The following is a 17,906-nucleotide window of genomic DNA, read 5'->3' on the forward strand; positions in this document are numbered from 1 at the left end:
CCTACCGTAACATGCATATGTTAAGGCTAATATTAAGTGTAATCATAAAGTCAGTGCAACCAACATATGATCACATCAATATACATATGCCTACCAATATGACTACTCATGTAGCAACCCCCAAATCAAATGTGGACATAGTCACACGGTGGATGAAGCAGATGGGAGGCGGGAAAACATGATCTCCATCCGAGGTAAAGGGAAGTCCTAGGAGAAAGAATACTGGTAAATCTAGAGGTCCCAGGCCTTCCTTCTAGGTACACAATGGGGGAATGAATGATCACTCCCAAGAACTCCTCATCACAATCATTGTTTGTAATATCATGCTTTGAGGATGTCCGACGGCTGTGATGAGAGGGGAACGAAGGGTGAGAGAAAGAAGAAGTGCAACAAATAGGTCGCTCAATGTGATGGTCACATTGGAGATGGGAGGTCGTGGAGTGATCATAATCCTGAGGATGGGTCAAAGGGGATAAAGTATATTCAATGAAGGGTTCTTTCTTGACACCATATTCAGAAAGGGGAAAAGGGGCATGGTCACTCGAGGTCATATCAAAAGAGATGAGGGAATTACTTGAGGAAGACTCAAGGTGGTGAACAAGAGGGAAAGGCAAAGGGGAGGGCGAAGTATCATATTCAACGGGATTTCCTTCCCCACAATCTAAAGGCTCAAGTGATTTGAATTCATAGTCATAAGGTGGGCAGGTGGGAGCCTCATTTCTTTCCTCATTATAAGCATCAAAGATTGGGCTTTTGTTAAAAGGAGAATCAATCGCTTCCAACTGTCCTTCTTCATGCAAGGGAAAATAATTCTCCTTCCCAAGGGCATCGATGGATATGTCATTACAAGTAATGTCCGGGATAAAGGAAAAACCAATCTCAATCTCATCTTCCTTGTCAGTATCATAAATTGGAGCACAATCAAATTAGGGCCCACAAATCTCCCATTTCTCCTTTTCAATGCGGAAATAATCTCCAATGTCATTCTCCAAGGAGCTCACGGGGTCACCTTCTTCAAGTTTTTCAAAAGGAGAGTCATCAAAAGTGATATCCTTGAGAAAGGTAAGGTCAGTCTCGACCTTACTTTCCATAACTTCATTATCCTCAACACATGTGCTCTCAAAATCATCTTGCCTATCCTACAGCCCCAATGAGGACTCATCTTCCTGCTCATCACCGAGGTCCTCAAGGTCATCTTCATCTTGGTTGGTTGACCAGCGGGACCTCTCTTCTTCTCTCTTCTCTTGAAGAACAATGGCTAAGGTATTTGTTACATGATTCTAGTAGTATGCTTCTAAGAGGAGAGCATTACTAGGGTTCTCTTTATATTAACATTTCATCTTATGAAGCTTCACTTCATCATATAAGCAGGAGAAAACTTCATTAGAATTATATTCCCTTACTACCTCCCTGCATGACCTAGTATATTCATCCATTCTTTCTTGCGTGACTTGGAGGCTCATGGGATCCAATTCTTTGTCATCCTCAAAGGAGGTATTTTCTTTCACCTTGTTATTGATGAGGTTATCCAGAATGTTCACAGCACAAGTTATGTGAGCAAGGACAAGGAAATGACTAGGATCTTCTTCATAAGCACACCTTACTATGTCAAGTTGTACTTCATCCGACCTATAAAACCTGAGCATGAATTCCATATCTGTGCTCTCCAACATATTTTGAAAAGATTATGCATATTACACTACTTTCTTTTGTAGCTCTTGAATCTATTGGTTATTGAGATTTTCAAGTATAGGACCAAGAGAAATCTCCATTTTCTATGATTTTGCATGTTAAGATTATAATGTAGTCGCCAGGGTGAATTAAAGTGCCTTGATAGATGCTTGCTTCACCCTACAAGCATTAACTTTAAATCCAATGAAGAACTAGGGCTTCGTTCTTCCAGTGGAGTCACCAATAATGATAAGTTGATATGTCGTACGAGGAACAAAACACACGTCTCATGTCCCTGGCGATGGCACCAAAATGTTACCGCTCAAACTAGCAGGGGACCTAAGGGGAATCCCTAAAGGGAAAATGCTAGGCTAAGGGCAACAAACAGAGTCTTAACCCACTGTCGCCTCAGCTAAGGCTCCCTTGTATTTATGGACTTTCACTGATGGGAGGAGACCCAGTATGTGTGGAGTCACTAATGAAGGATAAGCAATGTTTTTAAAACCGGAACCGGTGACCGGACCGGTCCACCTAATGAACCGGTTTACCGACCGGAACCGGTCTAACCGGGACTGGTTTGGTCTAAACGAACCGGTTTTAAAAAAATACATTAAATAATTAATTTTTAATGAAACAAAACTATTTTTAAGATGTAAAACCATGATTCCAAGCCAATAGAGACAAAATATGCAAAGTTTGCTCATTTACATACCATGTAAAGGTGAATATATCAAAATGGCTCCGAGTACAATACATATCATCGACAAAATAGCAAAATACATAAGAAATGAGGCTCTAAATGGCCTATAAAGTCCAAAAACAATGCGGCAAGATATGAGGCCATTGACCTACTACAAATCTACAGTGTACACATGATCAATCATCAAGTTCATCACCACTACTAGACACAGGATCATCATCAGGAGCTACATAGACATCATCTGGTTCAGAGTCTGAGGATGCCTCAGCCTGATCTACAACCTCAATATCAATGCCACCAATGACAATAGAAGTGGACCTAATGGATGCACGAGTTGGTCGACCTGCATGACTAGTGCCTTCCATTGGTTCTTTGCCTTTCATTGATGCCGCTATTGATCCTAGTTCTGATGCCACCACATAATCTGCATCATCTCCCGCTAAAGCCATGTCGATATCAAAATCAGCCTCAAACACAGGTTCTTCAGTCTCCTCCACCCATTCTGATGTTGGATCAATATTGTCCAACACAATGGCATCTAGATCAGGACTTTTGCTCATCATTTGGAGCTCCGATTGCATTTATTGTTTAGCCCCAAACCATGAAATCCTGAAAACCATTAAGTCTGCTGAATTTTGAGTGAAATCTAAAATTCTAGTTTCTCCATATGAAATCCAATGAGGTCGAAACCACTCTCAAACATCCTGAGTCATTTCATGGTAATGTTAAAAATTTAAGTAAAAGGATGAAAATGAAAATTAAAGGAAATGTCACTTTTACTTTAAGAATTTAACATTACCATGAATTGCTAACATTGTTGGGGTTGAAACACCCTTAGTTTCCCCCCAAAACCCCTGAAACACAGTTAAAAATATGATTTTTAAACTTTACGGTGGGCATGCCTAAAACCGGCCGGTTTAGGACAAAACCGGCCGGTTTGATACAAACCGGCCGGTTTTGTCCTAAACCGGCCGGTTTTCACCGGTTAGGGCCAAAAAAAGGTGAAATGCCAAGTCAAACCGGGTTTTTTGGCCGGTTCGGACCGGCAGCCTTGCTAACCGGCCGGTTTGACCGGTAACCGGTTTTTGAAAACGGTTTTAAAAACTATGGAATCGGATAAGTCAATGGATATGAGTGACCCGAATAACCCTTTCCCAAAATTTGAAGGATAAAGATCGCTTGCTTTGTAAGCAAGGTACTAGGTAATCTAGAGAAAAGAAGAGAGGATTTGAGGGTCAGGTTTATGGGACAAGACGTGTGAAGGAGTTTACTAAAATCCTTGTTAGAATTGGTATCCTGGATGGTTCTTGAAGAATGGTCCTTTGAAGGAGCGGGACCATACAGGGCCAAGTGGACCCGGTCTAGGGTATGAGGGAGATATGAAACAATCAATGATATTCTTACCCTAAACAAGGTGGGGAAGGATCAAAGAAAGTATTTTCACTCAATCATGTTGTTTTGACCCTGTGAGTCACTAACCTTAGCAATGGCAAGGCAAGTTTTGATCCCATAGCTAGGGCTTGACTTTTCTTCCAACTCCACTATCGAAATGGCTTCAAATTTGGAAGAGCTAGAGGAAATGCTAGCGCAGGAGACCCTAGGAGATCAAATTTTTTTGATGGCTAACCTTGCAGCTTTCATACTTCGATATGCAAGAGGAATGGCTTGTCAAGGTCAAATTTTACCCCTAGGAGATTTTGCTCACATTACATGGCCCATACGTTGGAGGAATGCTTTAATAGAAACAAATTCTAAACTATTAAGTGGTAAATTAGCCCTAGAATAGTGAAAATCCCAATCCAGCATATATGACAAAAGTAAACAAGAATAACATCAAAATGTGCGTACTTACATGTAATAAAGTATATCAAACCATTCACAATTGACAATAAAGAAGCTCCAAGAGAAGATAGACCAATATCCACACATCAAAACTCATCCATAAAGCTCCAATTCATCCACTAAGAAAAAGTGTGAAATTCTCAAGAGAGAGAAGAGATCCAATCCAAAGTGATGAAGTGTCCTCATGGGTCTCCAAACAAATCGAAAATGTTGTAGATCACCTACAATAGCTAGGATGATGGTGTAGGTGATGCCACATCTTCGTGGAAGTCCTGGATCATCTTCCATGTGTATTGTAACATTGAAAGGAATATAATGAAAAATCAAGCTGGTAGTCCCAATTTTGGGATCCAGGGGAAAATCTTTGTGTATATGTGTTTTATGTGTTATGCTCTCGCATTGTTTATTTTATGTTCTTAGAATTGGTATGCAGGTAATTTCTTTACGAGGTTAAAACCTACATCCTCCTCGTCCAATAAGTGAACCACGATCAATCTCTGAATGGTTGTGGGGATCCATGGAGTGCAATCTGCTGTTGTGGAGGTCCATGGCTTTCAACGCTCACCCTACATGTGCCAATGTAGCCCTCTCGAGGATTAGGACCCCGTATAGGGAGACCAAAGCTTAAATGGAAACCATCTGCAATCTTGCATAAGATCCAATGCGTCCCCTAGCCTTCCAGTACAACACGTCATTAGAGAAATCAAGTAAATGAGATTACCTAATCATGGACCACAGATGTGGAGTTCATAATGTCTGGCTTCGGGATGTGCCAATGTCTCCTAAACTCCAAATGGGGTTAACCAAGCATCCTATTAGGTGGTTTCTACTTCTAAAGAGGATAATATACTCAAGGTACATCCGTCAAAAGGTGGTGGCATGTGGCAGATAGGTTAATGAAGTAGGGAAAGAGAAGGGGCATCCCTGGGTCACATGTTGGGGTACAAGGGTAGCTAACAAGAGGGAAGCCCACACTTGGGTTTCTAATATGTAGGAGGGAGCAATCATGGTACACAAGGTGTTCTGGCCTTGACTTTTCCACCATTTTTTTATGCCTTTTGCCTTTTTGTGATTTTCTTTGATTAACTACACGGGGCTCAAGGGGTTAGAGCATGATGTATAAGATATAGCAGTGAATTTCCCCTTTTAAGGTGGGGCGGTTCATCAACCACTAGGGGTTGGGACAATCATGGGTTCCTATATGATGAAAAGAGCTCATAGGACCTATAGGAACCAAGGTGATGGCTAGTAAAAGAGATCCCACAAGACTAGAATCCAAGGTTAATTCTTAAAAGGGGTCTAGGGGACAAAAGCACAGACCTAGCCCATTCTTTCTGCCAAATCACCCCATTAATCCATGCCCAAAAGTGTTCATGATAAGCAAACTACAACACTCAATTTCCAAATGACAAGGCATACCTTTAGATTTGGGAGGCCCGCCTTCAAACATATGATCATGGCAGATGGGAGAGGGACCACATGGTTGGCTCAGGTGGCAGAGCAACTGGCATAATGAGCTAGCTAGTCGCTGCAAGGGGTTGTTGGCTGCTGGTTGAGGACCATCTTGGAGAAAAAATTTCTCCTAGGGATATTACCCACAAAATGGTGGGTAATAGTCCACATTTGTTGAAACTTTGGGATGAAGTTGCGACTTGAAAAATAAACTTTTTGAAGCCCAAAACCTGCAAAACCACCAAGAATTCAGTGCAGAAAAATCAAAGATGGATTTAGGGAAAACTAAGGCCACAGGACCAATGCTAAGCCAAGTAGGGCTAGCATTGGGCTAAAAATTTCCAAGGAAGGTTAGCGCTGGAGAGAAGAGGCCTTGGAAGATCTAACGGCTAAGGGAAAAAGCCCTAAAGGGTTGTCGTGGGCCCCACACAGGCCACGGCCTAGGGTAAGAAGTAGGTTGAGCGCTTAGGGAGGGCCCTAAGGCCTAGTGGCCTAGAAAGCCTGTCGCAAGCCCTTAGAGGGTTGTGGCTAAGGGAGAAGAGGGGAAAGGGAGAAGAATGAGGGCTGAAGAGGAGAGGTGGGCTAGGAGAGGGTCGAGGGCAAGGGAAGTGCCTCTAGGGCCTGCGGCAAGGCCTAAAGGGGAGGCCGAGAGCCGTAGGGCTTACGGCCATGCCCGAAAAGGGCAAAATGGATGATGCAGAGGCCTAAATGGTTGATGCAGGGCAAGAGAAGGAAGACATTGGCCCTTGGAGGGTTGGAAGCCTGGATCCGGGCCCAGGAGGCCTAAAAGAATGAAACCCTTGCTTCAAAAAGTAAAAAATAAAAAAAATAAAATTTAAAAAAATAAAAATTTAAAATTTAAAAAAAAAATTATCTTCCAGATCTAAATCTTGCAGCAAATTTTCCAATGGCCAGCCCTGCAAAAAAAGAAAAATGAGAGACTAGATCTTACCCTCAAGGGCCTAGATCTAGCTCTATTCCAGCGTCTTCTCTTGATTTCACCTGCAAAAAATTGATATATAATACCCAAAACCCCAATTAGCCAAAATTATTTACAAAATTATTTTACAAATATATAGGAGTTTTAAATAATTTTTTGAGAAAAAAATTATGAAATTTTCTTTGATAAATGGCGAAAATATACTTTAGAAACCCAATGCACACTATAGCCTTAGCGAAGATTAAATCCACCACATAAATATTTGGGATCCAAGCAAAGTTGGTTCTTGCGCACAGTTTGTGAACTTGGAGACCAAGAACTGAAGTACCTACACACACTATGTATTTATCTCAAGAAAATCCGTTAGCACCCTGCCGGTCCTCCCTTTGAGATATTCTTGAGAGTCCGACCAGATAAGACAAGGTTATCACTTCCATACTTGAGTAAGCTATTGGCTTACTGGAGTAAGCAGAATGGGGTGAAAAAAGAGGTATACAACAATTCTGATTTTGCATGAAGATCATTCATTTTACTACAGAATGAATTCATTGGGGAGGGTGGTCCAATCATATGGCAAATCAAATCATCTAAGACTAGCTCAAAACTATCAATAGAATGACTTTATCTCCATCTAATGAAAAAATAGATCTTATCATTTACCAGCACAACATAGGTGTAATGACCCACCTACAACTATATATAAAATACGAATATTAGCATACATATGAGACCTCCATACGATACCTATGTATGCATGGACCCGCATGTATCGCACTATATATAGGTTGGTTACTACAGGAGGAGATATAATTTAAGGTAATGAATTAATACCTCACCAGAATATCATATATATCAAATTAGGTAGGTAATATGTATACCACCTTAAATACATACATACATATATATATATATATATATATATATGATAAATCCTTAAACTAAAAGAAAATGTTAATTTTAATTTACGAATTAAATTTAAAATTAAAATTAATAAAATAATAATATAAATTAATTAAAATTATAAATTAAATAAACCAAATTAATTTATTAAAATAATAATAAACTTTAATCAAATCAAATTTCCATATCCAAATAAAATCAACAAAATCAAATGAGATTTGATTTTATAAAAGTTACACGTAACAAAACAATGACACGGAGATGGGAGGAAGGCGGTGGACGAGGAACTAAAAGGAGGAAGGGGAAAAAGGAGAACAATTTTTAACACAGAGGTACAAACAGGAAGGAGTCTTGAGTCTTGATTGTGCTAGAGTTTTTGGGCACAGGGGATTAAATTGCTTTGATTGGAAAGCATTCTGAGACTGAGTACCTAGGTTGTACCCAGTTCAGCAGGGAGGTTTTGGTCGTTTTGGTAATGTAGCCGGAACAAGAATTGCAGCAAAGCAGACAGGTTGGTATTCATTAGATAAATTGTTTTAAATTCCGTATTTAAATTACATATTCTGGTATTTTGAATTTAGGGCCCTTACAATAGGAAAGCCCATAGTTAGTACATACCACAAATCAACGAACATGGAACACATTGAATTGCTCCCCAAATTCTTTATTATGATAGAAATAAAAGTTCCCAGCGAGACAATAGTGTTACATCAATGCTTCAGCAGCAATTTCTTAGCCAAAAATCAGATGTCTAGAGACTCAAATGACTCTCTAATTTATAGATAAATCCTCCAAGTGGAAAAATACCGGTTAGTTTGTTTGATCCTCGTCAAAATAATTTCAGTCGTCGAAAAATACTTTATCATCTTTAAATCTTAGTCATTGAATTTTTATTTTTGAAGAATTTTCGAATGTATCATTTAATTCCATTTTTATTAGCTCAAAATTTATTATTTTGAGCTAATTTCTTCAAAAAATTGACTTTGTCTTAACCGCCAAGGTCCAAGGGTCCAATTTTTTTTAAATATCCAATATTACCTTAGTGGAGGACCTCTTAAAATTAATGTTTTTAAGACCCACGAATTTTTCCAATAGGAGAATTTAATTTCTCTATGAATTTAATTTTGACTCTAATTAATTAAATTTCTGGCTTGGGATTTTAATTTAATTTTGCCAAAAAATTTAATTAATTGACACTTGAGGGGATTAATTATTTTCTCCACCCTCTAATATTTTAACCATGGTGTCTAAGAATGAAGGACCATGCATTAAAATATTTTTTACATGAGATTTTTACAATTCAACCCTCAAAGGGGGGATCCCTGTTTGGCTTAGACCCTCAAATTACATACCCAATCTGCGACACAATATGATTTAGTAAACCAAGTGACTTATGATAAAATAATTTAGCCAATTAGCTTAAATTATTCTCAAATCACTTTTACATAAGACTCGACTAGAACACTAGGAATCACTTAAGACTTTGACGAAGAACTCCACCATCGATTTTGGGGTGAGGCTAGAGGGAAAAACTATGCTGACCATCTGTGTTTAGAAACAGAAATGAATTAGTGAGACGAAAAACCTCCTAGGATGAAACTCTCACCAAAATAATAGGCTTACCTAGGTGGTTACATACATTCATGGTCTTACTAGCATCATTTACATCACATAACTTGCAAAATGGGTATATAATGACACATAAATTGTTGATAGATGATCCAATCCTATTGAAAAATTGGTACTTCCGCTTCTTTAGAACTTCGACAAAAACTGTGCAATTGAACACGTCTGATGCTACAAAAACTAACAATGTAGCCCCTCAATGGAACCTCTAGCTTTCGTGTAATCTTACTTAATGAAAAAATCTTAGATTAAATCGATTAACACAATAAGCCACGAAGAAAAAAGATAGTAAAATCCAACCCACAAAATGTAAAGAATACAGAGGTTTGAAAATGAAGTTATTTTATTAATGTCATTGATCTCAAAAAACAACAACCTTTTGCTAGAGGGGAAGCCAACCTTTTATAAAACATTTTCTAATGGCTAGATAACAACTAATTAGACTCCTCTAGAAAATAATATTTACTAGTCATCCACCTGTGAAGACTTAGTAATTTATTAAAATATTACATTTCATCCATGAGTTTGCCCACTAAGGGGTTGAATTGAGTCAAATTCCCTTTTGAAATCCAAAGTTCCCTTTGCTTGTGGTCTAGAAGACTAGGAAATGAAGCACAATACCCTCTAACAGTTCAATGTTCCACTCCAATGGCCCTTTGGAAGTTCAAATTGGTCCACTACAACTCAACTTGCTTGAGAAGTAATTTGATTTGGTCCAAAAGATGACTTTTTGACTTTGTAACAGCTAATCACTTGTATCTTCTCTAACTTCTTGGTCCACTAGGCTCCAATATTCCACTTTGACCCTTAAACGACTACCTTATCCATTATAATAGCTAGTTGACTTGACTTTCCTTGAACAATAACTCGACCTGACCACTGTGACATGAGAGCTCTAATGCCTTGATGAATTTGCTTCTTCTACCACCTAGGTTTGTTGTAACCTGCCTTGATTTCATATGGGTCTCGTTTTGCTTTTCCTCATCTTGCCCTACGTTGCCACATCATCACCTCAACTGCCATGTCATCACACCCCTATATTGGTTCTCTAACACCTTGAGAAATTTGAAGAAACTAAGACTTGGGCTTTGTTCCTCCTTGTCCAAAGACCACTTCTGACGTAATACATACCTGAAACCTATGTCACATGGTTCGGGTTCAAGTTCGGGTTCGACATTGATTAGGTTCTGTTCGAGTTCGAATTTTTTTAAGAGGTTCGCCATTAGGTTCGTCTATATACATTTTCTATATATGTACATATATTAAGTTTAAAATGAAATATAAGATAAAATAGTAAAATATAAACATCAATAAACATAAAAAAATGGTACCGTGAACATGGAAATTCCAAGGATAGATTACAAGCTTGATATGTAACATGAGGTTATGAGTTTTGATCTATGGACTTGTTCAATGGCTATGAGGTTCGATGAGGTTCGTCGAACCTCAAATTTTTTTTAAGGTTCGCCAAAATTCAAACCTCAAGGTTAAAGTTCGACAAACCTTGTGACATAGCCTGAAACTACCCAAAGTTAACCTTGTTCTAGCACCTCGAAACTATAATACTTGTTGACCAACTTTGACCAGCTATAACTTGACAATGCCTTCACTGTTTGGGAAAATTCTACATGGCATGTCATCCTCTCATTAAGCCAAACAATATGGGACCAAGTTGACTTTTTGACTTCCAAGATCACTTGCACTGGGAAATGTGAACTACCTCAAGAAAAAGGGAAAGTTATCTTTGTGAGACTGCCATGTATGAAAACTATCTGAGAGATATCACACCAAGGCCAAAACCACATACAAATTCAATAGACACATAACCATGTAGTAAGACATAGGTGCACTTTGATGTTCATTGAACTAGCCCATATATTGGTGATCAACCCTACAAAAATAGGCTCCTTTAAAACCATGATTTTTCAAGTAAGTCCATCCAAAGCCCCCCAATCCCTATCCAACACAAAAGGAACCAAAGATGAACCCAAAGGTACTATCCATGGCTAACCAACACAAGGTCTAGGACACCTAATACAAGATCTCACATGGTTGTTACAAGGCTTTAACTTGTGACCTTGGGCTTAAAATGGTGTGAAATGTACAGTAAAACCATGTATGCACCCCTGCTGACATGAGGGGTAACATAGAGTATTTAACCTAGTAATTCTTGTGTTATCTAACCTTTGAGATCTATTAGAGAAGCCTCCCCTATGGGGATAATATCCATCCACAAAACAGCAGGGGAACAGTTACTAAGGTGACAATGGTGACTGATCCCATTGTTACCCTTAATCTAGAGTGCTTAGTGAGGCTTTGCACTAAGGTACTAGATTTTGTGGCAAAAGGGCCAAACATATGATTACCCCATTTCATATTACACTTAAGCTTGTATTGGTGCTAAATTACAAGAAGAAATGACTTGCATCCATGTAATCATAGATGTCTAACTTGCGAATAAGTGCCATGCCATCTTTTGACTAAACAATTTTGGATAGAATAGTTGTACCCTTTGAATTGTGTTGAATCTTAGCTTATGGGCCATATCTATCTTTATCTTGTCTTCTGTGTTAAATAAATGAATTTAGGAGTACAAGGCTCTCTACATATTTCATCTGTCGTTATCTTTGATTGCATTGACATGTTTTCAATTTCCTAATAATATGCCATGCCCATTTTTATGCAAATCTCAACAAAAGTACATAAGCAAGTTTAAGCTGATGGTTGCATCTGGATACCTCTAGATCTTGGCAAACAATAGCTAGTGCAGCTTCTTATACATGTGACAATTTATAAATAAGCTAGAAACAATACCTCAAATAAAAATATATTTCTGATACAAAGGCAAGTCCCTATATTTCCACTGTAACATGACCAAGATCCTATCAAAAGCATCGATTTTGTTCCACTTGCACATTTGTAAGGAATGCTTTATCTTGTTTTGATCATTCAAATCAGTCCATATATTGTGTTTTCTATTCTAAATACCTCAGGGAAAAAGAACACCCAACCTCCTTTGGAAAGAGTTACAAACAGAAAAAATAATGCAGATGACAAAGAAACATACACTTTAATGTTTCATTTGACCTTTTGAAGAACCTTCCCTGGATACATATTTTAATTGTTTACTAGTTTTGAGAAGAAACAGGAAAACAAGAAACTGCAATGTTATGCATCAAGTACAAACCTTGTATTCTAGGGAGAACATAGAAAACCTGGCCCCCTCGAGCAAGTTCAAATCTGATAGCAGAAATGACCTTTTCTTCACTATACTCAGAAAGGTGAGTTTTTATAGCAACTCTTTCAGGGGGCGGAGTTGTTATCAAGCTGCGACAGAAAACCAGTAGTTAGCACTGAAAGCAAGGAACATGTGCATTAATTTCACTGAAAAATGTCATTTTCTTTAAAACAAAGGTTATCTCACTGCCAGAAATTGCAAAAAAATGTACGCCATAAACCCGGCACTGAAAAAAGCACCAACTCAAACAGATAAGATAAGATAATTATATTAATGTCCAACAAATGACCACAAAACAAGGTCAATGGGACTGAAGAGTACAACCAGTATAAATACAATGTGGGAGTGCAAAAACAACGCATAGAAATGTCAAAAGTAATATAAAGAAAGAAACCTATATAGGAATAAACATCAGAACATATGTATAAACGTATAAAACCATGACAAAGTACAACAAATGTCCTGCGGAATTTTCACACAAGCATGTTTTCCAATAGCATTATTCCTAGACAGTCTCTGTGAAAAGAAAAGGGGAACAAACAGGTAAAGGGTAAATATAAAAAGCAAAGTAAATAAAGATGGCATTTGCTATACTAGCTACTCTGCTATTTACTAGTTTAATGGTCCTGCAAAATATAGCAGCCTCATCTCTGGATACCTATACCTATATGACACAACGAAGAGTTTCCATTCTAATGCACACCAAATATGAACACTGCAATGTACATCCTGCACTGATGACAATGCACAACTTTGCACCTCTAATACACTGACCAATTTTGAGTGCACATATACAAATATCTGGAATGAACCCCTCTTTAACACAACTCCTCCAACCATGGACTTAGTCAATGTCTAACTCCTACAGGGATCACATTCTAAATAAAAACTGTGTCTCGGTTGTTAATGCTAGAAAGTCACTAGGAGGTCAATGAAAAAGTAATACCTATGTTATCCTGATTTTCTTGTAGATAGGTTATTCATCCCCTTAAGATAACTAATGGGTCCTTTAAGTTTGATGACATAAAAATGCCCTAAGATGGTCAAAATCAATACAAATTCATCTTTCTCTAAAGTGTTATGATCTCATAAGAGGAAAAACCCTATTAGCTATGACAGTTTAATAGTAGTTGAATCTAACAAAACCAGTGAGATGGAATATGTTTCAATTCCTTCAATTGCATTGACACACATATAACCAAAAAATAAGAGAAGGTGGTTATATGAGGAATAGCATAGTCTACGAACTAATTGGATAGGACTAACTTAAGAAATAGCCACTTAAACATTAAATACCATCTAGTGTTATAAGAATCGAATCGGACCAACTGGTCCGACCGTTTGAGGCAAAAAACGGTTTGAATCGGTGACTTGTATCGCTTCTGTCCGGTTGAGTATGGTAAAACCACGTAGAACGCAGCAAGTGGGGCCTGTTTTGCTTTTCTTCATTTAATGTTTGTCTTAGCTAGGCACTAACCCATAATAGGTGCCTAATTCAAGCATATGGCCCTACTATCGCTATGCATTTCATGGCAATGTTAAATTCTTAAAGTAAAAGGATGAAAATGAAAGATAAAGTGACATTTATCTTTCATTTTCATCCTTTGACTTAAATTTTTAGCATTACCATGAAATGACTCAGGATGTTTGAGAGTGGTTTTTACCTCATTGGATTTCATATGGAGAAAGTAGAATTTTAAATCTCACTCAAAATCCAGCAGACTTTACAGTTTTCCAGGATTTCAAGATTGGGTGGATTGCAACGCTACATTGGATTGCAACGCTACATTGGATTGTAACAAGTATTTAATCAAGAGCAACAACCCCTCTATGTACCTTGATGTTAGTGGCATTGGTTATTGAACTCCTCTATCATGAGCTTACTAAAAATAATAAACATCACTCAAACAAAATCTTGACTTGACATGCTATGATTTTTCTATCTTATTTTAATGCTTAGAGGGTGATATTGATGTCGAAGATCCCAATATAGGCAATGATTTTGATGATATGTAGGTATGTGTTATAGCATAATTCTTTTTGGATGATAGTGCAAGGTTACTTGGGAGCGGGAGCAGAAGCGGGGAGCAGTAGAGGAAGCGGGGAGCAGTAGAGGAAGCGGGAGCAGAAGCGGGAAGCAATAGCAGAAGCGGGAGCAGGGAGCAAATCGGGAGCGGATTTTTATATAATATATATTTTTGTATATTTTGATGCATATATGTCAACAAAAGCTTGTAGAATGATGAATTAGATATAAAAAGCATAAAAAACATGGATTAAACCATATAACATCAATCATCTAGAAGTTATAATCTTTATCAACCACGTCCACAAGTTACAAGTTCTCATTTATATAACATGTAAGGGTTCACATAACCAAAATAGCGTCAAGTGCAATCCATCTTTGAATCGAAAATACATCAACAAATAGGCTCTAAATGGCCCCTAGCATCCAAAAAAATCATGCTACAATAGATAGCTACATATCATCAAAATCATTGCCTATTTTGGGATCTTTGTCATTAATATCACCTTCTCAGCGATTAACATAAGATAGAAAAAACGTAGCATGTGAAGTCAAGATTTTGTTTGAGTGATGGGTACAGTTTAGTAGGGTCATGATAGAGGAGCTTAACAACCAATGTCACTAACATCAAGGTGCATAGAGGGTTTGGTGCTTTTGATTAAATACGAGTTACATACCCCAGTACATGACAAAATCCAATGGAAACATTACAATCCCCCCAATCCTAAAAAATTGATAAGTCTGTTGGATTTTGAGTGAGATCTAAAATTCTACTTTCTCCATATGAAATCCAATTAGGTCGGAACCACTCTCAAACACCTTGAGTCATTTCATCGTAATGTTAAAAATTTAAGCAAAAGGATGAAAGCATATCAATACTAGGGCCACAGGCTTGAATATTAGGCTACCCTACTTAAATAATCTTGTTTCTTTGAAAAACATTTGTGTATGTAACATCTTTGAGATAAAAAAATTGCAAATAAACCAAGGAGAGGATTTTTTTGCAGGAGCGAATTTCGGGAGCACACTCCTGAGGTCGCTCCCAATTCGCTCATGAGTGGAGCACTCTCCAGGAGCGAATTTGAGGGGGGGAGTGGGGGTGCTCCCCCGCAACCATGTGTTAGTGGCCATGTAGAGCTTGTTTGATGATGTATTTTTGGTTTAGAGATGGATTTCACTCAGTGCTATTTTGATTATGTGCACCCTTACATGTTATATAAATGGGAACTTTTGCTTATTTGTGTAAAAATGGTTTGGATTCACATGAATATATATGTTTTTCTTTAAATTTTGAATATTTTATGTGTTTTTGGTTGACCGGTTTTTTGGTCCCGTTTTTTTTACCAATTTTCGTATGGTTCTAACCGGTTCCCGATCCAGGGGTTCTACCGGTTCAATGACCAATCTGGTTCTGATAACTATGATACCATCTACATGAGCCCATGAGTTTCCCAAGGCCTTAGATTAAAGTCCTTAATCATGGACATGAATGTGGAAAAATAGACCAAACCTAAACCCTAAAACCTTACATAACAAATGTGCATATAAGCATATGACCAATTTCTATTTATTTGCAAATGCCCACATTCCCCCACAAATAAGCACGACTTGTAAAGCTTCCCTTGGGCACAGTGCTCAAGGATCTCAACCCCGGCCCAAACTCAACTCTCACCCCCACCACCCTGTGAAAATTCGATGATCCCGAATCCTACTATAGTAACTGATAATATTTCTTCTATTTGTTAAATTACTTAAACAAATTATTTGTAGTTTTCTACAACAAATTTCAAAATACATACATTGCAGCATTCAGAAATAAAATTATGCAGAAAATAAATACAAGGAAAATACTAACACATATATAACCACAGTGAGTTGTTTTTGGACAATTTTCCTTGAAAAAACCCAATGTGGGAAAACCGGTGCAGCAAATGAGGGTTTCTTTTATTAATCTTCAGCAATAATTTTTGTACAAGACAAAGTAGAGGAAGAGTCACGGAGAGAAATTTACTAGTGAGTTTCTCACACTCCACAGCAATTTTCTGACCCGGAAGAGGACCTCCTACCTCTTTCGCTGGCCCTTCTTTGTCACTCTTTGCGCGGTGACTAGGTGGGCCCTGCGTCAACCCTTTTGTTGTGCCGACCTACGTCCTCCTGTTGATTTGGGGTAGCATCGGGGTGCTGTAGCCACGAAATTTGGTGGAGAGCTTGGGGCACATGAGATCTCCAATACCCAAAAATGGTTTGGGCAGATTCTAAACAGTTTAGGAGATATTAAAATAATTAATATTTTTAATGGAGTCCCTAAGTCTAAACTTAGGGAAAATAAAATATTAATGTGGATTAATATGAAACTGTGTTAGAATGGTCCAAAAGACATGGATCAAGCCAGATCTAATCTTAGTCGTTGATTAGGGACTTAATCTCGGCCGTTGATATGTCAATAGGAAAAGTATAAGAAGAGGCTTGAGGGTCACTTGGAGAAGACACCAGAGTGATCAGTCATTCTATTCTCTAGAGTGGGGTTTGCTAAGAGAGATAGAATTAGTGATCGGGAGTTGCAGCTGAGGGGCATTGAGTACAGAGGGACAAAGAGGCAGAGATAGTACCGGGAGAGCAGCGCAATACCCGAGGAGAGTGACCTAGTAGCAGCCAGAGCTCACGCAGCGCCACGCAGAGGTAGTCGGGAGTTGCGCAGAGCCTCAGAGAGGCCAGCATTGCTGACGCAAAGGGCTAGAAGGCTGACGTAGGGCCTCCTAAGGCTGACGCAGACCCTTCCGGGGTGATGCAAGGCTAGCGCTGGGCAGAGAGGGGCTGATGCAGTCCAGAAAAGGCTGACGCTGGGGTTTCTAGGGCAGATTGGAGCTGAGGAGTTGCCGGAAGGATTATCCAGAGTTTCAGCCAGGAAATTTGTCACAAACTAAGAGGTATTACTGCCAAGGAAATTCTCTGTTGGGTAGGCCAGTTTCGGCACTCAAATTGTACTTTGATATTGCTTAATAAGAAAACCCTCAAATAGTTGCACTGTTTTACCCAGTGTTTTACGAAACGGCCGAGTTGAAACCGAAACGGCCGTTTCGGACCGTTTCATTTGCCAAAACAGTGACCCGGCCCATGACCCGGCTCGGCTGACCGAGTCATAGCTGACTCGGTCAACCCGGCCGGGTCCGTATTGACTCGGCCGAGTCATAGAAAGGACGGCTGGGCAGCGATTTTAATAAAAAAAATTCATTTTTTTGCTGATATTTTGTAAAGTTAAGTTGGGTTTGTGGATTTCAAATATTGATTGGGCTGGAAACTGATTAAGGAGGTGTTATTGGACAGCTGGTGATCAAGGTCTCATTTGATGCTTCAAACACGCATCCAATTTGGTGCAATCCTATACCAATCTGAGTTTTATGGAAAATTACTGGGGTTACTCATTACACAATATACTACATGGAAAACTCAATCAAATGTTGCTGTAAATGGGAATTCTTGTTCGTAACTTCAAATACTATACAAATTACTA

The 17,906-nt window shown here is 38.6% G+C and overlaps 1 protein-coding gene across 1 annotated transcript in view; it reads right to left on the reverse strand.

Annotated features, from left to right (window-relative positions):
- Positions 1 to 12,259: 12,259 nt before the first annotated feature.
- Positions 12,260 to 17,906, reverse strand: part of LOC149200281 (putative ATP-dependent helicase At3g02060, chloroplastic) — a 204,424-nt gene continuing 198,777 nt past the window's right edge. The window contains exon 6 of the mRNA XM_089400897.1: positions 12,260 to 12,458. Within this exon, the coding sequence (XP_089257023.1) occupies positions 12,260 to 12,458 (199 nt within the window). The remainder of the gene's footprint in view (positions 12,459 to 17,906) is intronic.

This window comes from Pinus tabuliformis, chromosome 2_1, assembly GCF_031772625.1.
Source record: "Pinus tabuliformis cultivar Carrire ecotype Pingquan chromosome 2_1, CPIR1, whole genome shotgun sequence".
Classification (NCBI taxonomy): Eukaryota; Viridiplantae; Streptophyta; class Pinopsida; order Pinales; family Pinaceae; genus Pinus; species Pinus tabuliformis.